General features: G+C 55.2%; 1 protein-coding gene across 1 annotated transcript in view; it reads right to left on the bottom strand.

Annotated features, from left to right (window-relative positions):
* Nucleotides 1-51: 51 nt before the first annotated feature.
* The window catches only part of LOC104078239 (dynein heavy chain 17, axonemal-like), a gene marked incomplete at its 3' end in the record, with an annotated part of 11,080 nt that continues 6,100 nt past the window's right edge, over nt 52-5,031 (bottom strand). Inside the window, 10 exon segments of the mRNA XM_009579795.1 lie at nt 52-259; nt 976-1,149; nt 1,284-1,566; nt 1,678-1,826; nt 1,944-2,071; nt 2,352-2,484; nt 3,051-3,188; nt 3,350-3,577; nt 4,073-4,211; nt 4,812-4,969. Of these exon segments, the coding sequence (XP_009578090.1) occupies nt 52-259; nt 976-1,149; nt 1,284-1,566; nt 1,678-1,826; nt 1,944-2,071; nt 2,352-2,484; nt 3,051-3,188; nt 3,350-3,577; nt 4,073-4,211; nt 4,812-4,969 (1,738 nt within the window).

Consider the following 5,031-nt stretch of genomic DNA (forward strand, 5'->3'; position numbering starts at 1 on the left):
CGTGCGGCACAGCCCGGCGCGAGGCTGGCTGCCAGCTCAGGCCCACCTTACCCTGCAGCATGGCCGAGGTGGTGTAGAAGTTAAAGGGCACAGATTGCACGAGGTATTCATCTGTGCTGAGCGCTTCAAGCTTGTCCCACATCAGGACCGATTTTCCCGTCCCCGCGTTCCCCACCAGCATCACTGGCCTCTGCTTCTCCATCAGCAGGTCCATGAAGTAGCGAATGCGAATGGTCTCTGTCGTGTGCACCATGGAGGCCTGGGGAAATCGCGCCGTCAATCCCTGGAGCTCGCCTCTTGCTGCCGGAGTCCACGTTTGCAGGCAGAGGCGGGATCTCCCGTTAGAGCAGCGGGCAGCGCCGGAAGCCTTGCCTGGTTTTCCCGGCAATGCCAGCTGGTCTAATGGAAGATGCTCTCTCTCCGTACAAACCTGGTCCCTCTCTAAAGCAAAAGGTCTCAGGTGCTTGGTTATTCTAAAGACTTTCTGACCAAAAATAGGAGCTGTCAGAAAAACAAGTTATTAAAGCAGAACAACACAGCGCAGTTCCTGAAACTGTCCCCAGTGTCTTTGCTCAGCCAATGCACAGGCCACATTCAGCCGCGGCACCTCTCCCTTTCCCTAACATCTTTGACACAACCCCCCTCCCTCAGGAGAGCATTTCAAAAGACATGCAAATAAAGTTTTGAAGTACATTTTTGCTTTCAGGCAATAGTTATAATTATTTCATGAGAATCTATGAAGCCACAGGTTAATATGAAATTAAAAAAGAAGAGTTGCAACTTGCAGCTCTCGCTGAGGTTTCTGCAGGGTAAAGCAGAACCACAAAAAGCCACGGGGTTTGCCGGCAGCGTGGCAGAGCCAGCCCGATCCCTGCGCCGCTCCAGGCGCGGGGTCTTGCCCAGTGTTGCTCACGGGAAGACCAGGGAGTAATAAACAAATAAAACACATAAACACAGAAAGCTTGTGGGAAATACCTGTAAAGGGACTTCGGGATCGAGGTTGAATTTTGGCACCTTTTCAGTCCAGAGCATGAATTTCTTTGTTTCCGGATCAATGTAATAGTCAAAAATTGTCCCCTGAGAAGGAAACTTGATGGTTTTAAACTCATTCACCCACCACTTGCTGAACTCCAGACGGTAATCCACAAGCTGCGGGGAACCAAACAGAGAAAAACTCAGAAACTAGCCAAAGTTGTTGCTTTAGTACTTTCCGAAGGGATGCGGCCGAGCGACGAAGCTCTGGCGTGTGGGCAGGCGCCGAACGGTTGGTCCCAGAGCCGTACCTGGTCCTGGAACATGGCCGCGCCGAAGGCCCAGGCACAGGCGAAGACGAAGTAGAGCTCGTAGAGCTCCCGGGGCGAGTCCGGCGGGGCGGTCTGCGGCGTCAGGAGGCACTCCAGCAGGTACAGCGCCGTCTGTATCACCGTGATCTCGGGGACAGGGGTGATCGTCTTGAATCCGGACTTGAGCTTCTCTAGGCACACTGGCAGGTACTTGTCAAAGAGGATCATCAGATTTGCCTTCTCGGACTGCACCGTCCTCGTCTCAATCCAGCTGGTCACAACGCTGCGGGAGGGACGGGCAGGGCTGCAGGCGAGCGCAAGGTGGGCCAGCACCCATCCCGTCCCACCCCATCCCGTCCCGTCCCGTCCCATCCATCTCCCTCTCCAGGCTCACGGGTTCCAGCCCAGGTCCGTGGGGTTGATGTAGAGGATTCCTGCCCGGGACACAGTTGCCGGCGTGGCGGTCCGCAGGTGGCTGATCTCGAAGAGAAGCCGCATGGTGGGGTTGAGGGGGATGCGCTCATTGCTGGCCAAGGTAAGAACCTGGGAGAAGCGGCCCGTCATGGGGTGATGCCCTGACCTTGGGGCCCAGGCTTGAATACAAGCTGATCACCCCAAGTTAATGATTGAGCAAAGCTCCTGAGGTGTGATGGCACCAACCTTATTGTCATCCATGACTGTGTTCAGGGACTCGATCCACATGGGGTCAATATCTCCATCGAGGATGATCCACTTGGGCCCCTTATGTGTGATGTTGGCCAGGTCACGCATCGCTGAAGAAAACAGACCTGCCACATAGAGAGACACGTGCGTTTGTCCTTTCCACACATGGCACGTTTGCTGGGGGGACATGCAGGACTGGGTGCTTCCCTGAAACATGTTCCTCCTCTCTCACACTCCAGTAAAAAGCCCCAAGGAAAGGTCTTCCCATTCCGTCACCACATCACAAAGTGTTTACAGAGACACACTTTATGAAGGTATTTGCCTATGTGCCAGCCGCTGCTGAAGGATGTTTTGGGCCAGTTCCCATCCGGGGTAAGCGACCGCTCAAAAGTGTTGGTGTCTCACCATCCTTCCACTCTCGCGTGGACGGATTAATAACCCCAAACAGCTCATTGCAGGTCACAGCCTTTGGGTCGAGGTCCACAGTGACCGGCTTCTGCTTCATGCTTTGGTACGTCTTGTTGAGTGACCTCAGCACCTGCGGAGAGGGCAACCGTGCAGCCGTGGCCACTGCTTCTATGAGGGTTCTGCAGCCTTTGGCAGTCTTTGCCCACGGCCGGGGGCACAGAGCCTTGCTCCCACCTGCTGCAGAGCACCCAGGACAGCCACTGGGAAGGCTCTGGACTTCCCTCTGTGAGCCAGCTCCTGGCTGGGGTGTTGTGGGAGCCCGGAGCCCCGCCAGCCGGCATTGTCCTGCCGCATCGCAGCACGCAGGGCATAGCGGGAGCGTGCCCCTGCCTGCTCCTTGCCTTGTCCCCGCTCTGCTCACGGGTGTCCCGGGTAGCCCCTGAGCTGTGCATCCCAAACCTGCTCCGCTCCACAGGCTGAGCCCAACACACATGGTGCTGGAGGGCCCGGCGTGGCAATGGACACTGGCCATGCTGCTGTCCCCTACCCAGACGCTGCTGCTGGTGCGGCTGCGGGTTTGCGTGGCTGGTGGGGGCCAGCGGCAACATCCTTGCCAAGAGGACAGGGGAGGCCATGGGATGTGCTTGGCCAGGGGCAGGAGGGGACTCGTGCCCTCAGGGGTGGTTTGGCCACTACCTGGGACTTGCCGCAGCCGGTGTTGCCGATCACAAAGACGGAATGTCTCACTTGCAGCAGCTCCTCCAGCTGCACCACCTTCAGCACGAAGCTCTCCTCTGCCTGCAGCTTCAGCTCCAGCATGGACTGCCTAATGATCTGGGAGGGAGAGCAGGCGCTGACCACGGGCAGCTGTCATGGCCTCCGCAAGACCCCAGAGACGAGGTGGCCACCCCCAGCAGCGCCGAATGGACTTTCAGCCTCTGGACCCTGCCAGGCCTGGGATGTCTCTGGCGCTGGTGCCGCGCCTGGGCTTGCACCTTCTCAAAGTTGAGATCCCTCTTCCTGGGGACGTCCAGGGCTGGGAACAGGTCTCCAATCAGCCCCATGAAGATGGGCAAGTCGTCTGTCACGATCTTGGGGATGTTGAAGTCTCGCAAAGCTCTCATCAGAACTTGGTCCTCAGCACGGCCAGGGTCCCCTCTCTTCAAGGAGCCAGCTACCACCAGCACGGACTTGATAGCCCGCAGACCCCAGTCATAATGGTCCTGCCAACAGGCAGCAAAGTATTACAATTCCACTTTGGTGAGGGAGAACTGCTTTAAACAACGCTGCAGAGGAACACCCTGTCCATTGCCCCACACCCAGGTTATCCACACAGTGCCCAGCAGACCGGACTTAAAATGAGCTTATTTACAAGACAAGCCCCAGCCAGTCACGAGGTGAACAGCAGTCTGGCTTGCTTCCTGGAAGCACGTTTTTATTGTAAATCACTTCTGCTGAGATGAATAATATCTGGATGCTCTCATCTTAACTGACTGTGTTCTATTCTATTCTATTTTTGGACTGCTTGATTTCTTCCAGAAGGCAGAAATATGCCATATGATGCACCAGCGTGGAAGTGGAATTTGTCCAGCCATAGACTTGCACTATGTAGAACGTCAGCCAGAACGTTACTACCAGCAATCCTACTACAATCTGTCAGGTTTGAAATTCAAATGGACTCTTTCATCTTAAAGAACCTTGCAATATTGTTAAATTACCTGTTTAGATAGTAGCTCTTTGCAGAGTGTGTACAAAGTAATGAACTTTCTTGCTAGAAGCTTAGCATCAATAAAACCTTCTGCAACAAGCATGATTTCACAGATCAGTTCAAAATCGGGGATCACCATGGCGCAGGGTCTGGAGAAGAGCAGCGGCAGGTTAGCAGGGCTGTGCACGGACGTCCACACGTCCCTTGCCCTCCCACAGCCAGCAAGAATTTGCACTCAAGTTTCCAACATAAATTGTTCCCTGCTGCTGTTAGCATCAGAGAATTGGGCAGTAATTTACGCCGGCTGGGGTCTCTGGAGGTCTCTTGTTCAGCCTCCTGCTCCAAGCAGGGCTCAGGCCACCTGGGCCTTCTCCAGTCACAGTTTGAGTTCCTCCAAGGACAGAGATCCCACAGCATCCCTGGAGCACCCCTTCCAGTGCTTGACCATCTTTTTTTCTCATTCTCAGTTGGATTTTTAGCTGAAGGTGGCAATTAGATACCCCGAGCATCCTCTTCTCCAGGCTGAGTGGCCCGGCTGTCCCAGCCCCTGACCATCCCAGGGGCTTTGAGCAGGGTTGTCCTGGGGTGCCAAGGTCTCCCTGACACGAGGGCTGCCAGTACACACAAATGTCCTTGTTTGCACTAGCAAAGGCTTAGTTCACGTTATGGATGTAGCAGGTGAGTGTTACCTCAGAGGTAAATGCTATGACGACTGCCAGTTACATACTGACCTCTCTGCCTGCGCGTACCTGAACAGAGCTTTTAAATTTTCAGGCAGTTCTGTCCGTCCTGCGTAGCCAGGGTTCATGGTAATGAACAGCCCGACCGACGGGATCAGAGCGATCGTCTCTCCGAGGAAATTGAATTTTTTCTTCTTGGCGCGAATTGCGTCTTGGATACATTTCACCTGGCAGACAAGCGGAGGTGTCAGTGCCAGCAGCCCCACGGCCCCCTGCCCCGCGCCCCCGG

The sequence above is a fragment of the Fulmarus glacialis genome, unplaced genomic scaffold (genome assembly GCF_000690835.1).
Source record: "Fulmarus glacialis isolate BGI_N327 unplaced genomic scaffold, ASM69083v1 scaffold29660, whole genome shotgun sequence".
NCBI classification, from domain to species: Eukaryota; Metazoa; Chordata; class Aves; order Procellariiformes; family Procellariidae; genus Fulmarus; species Fulmarus glacialis.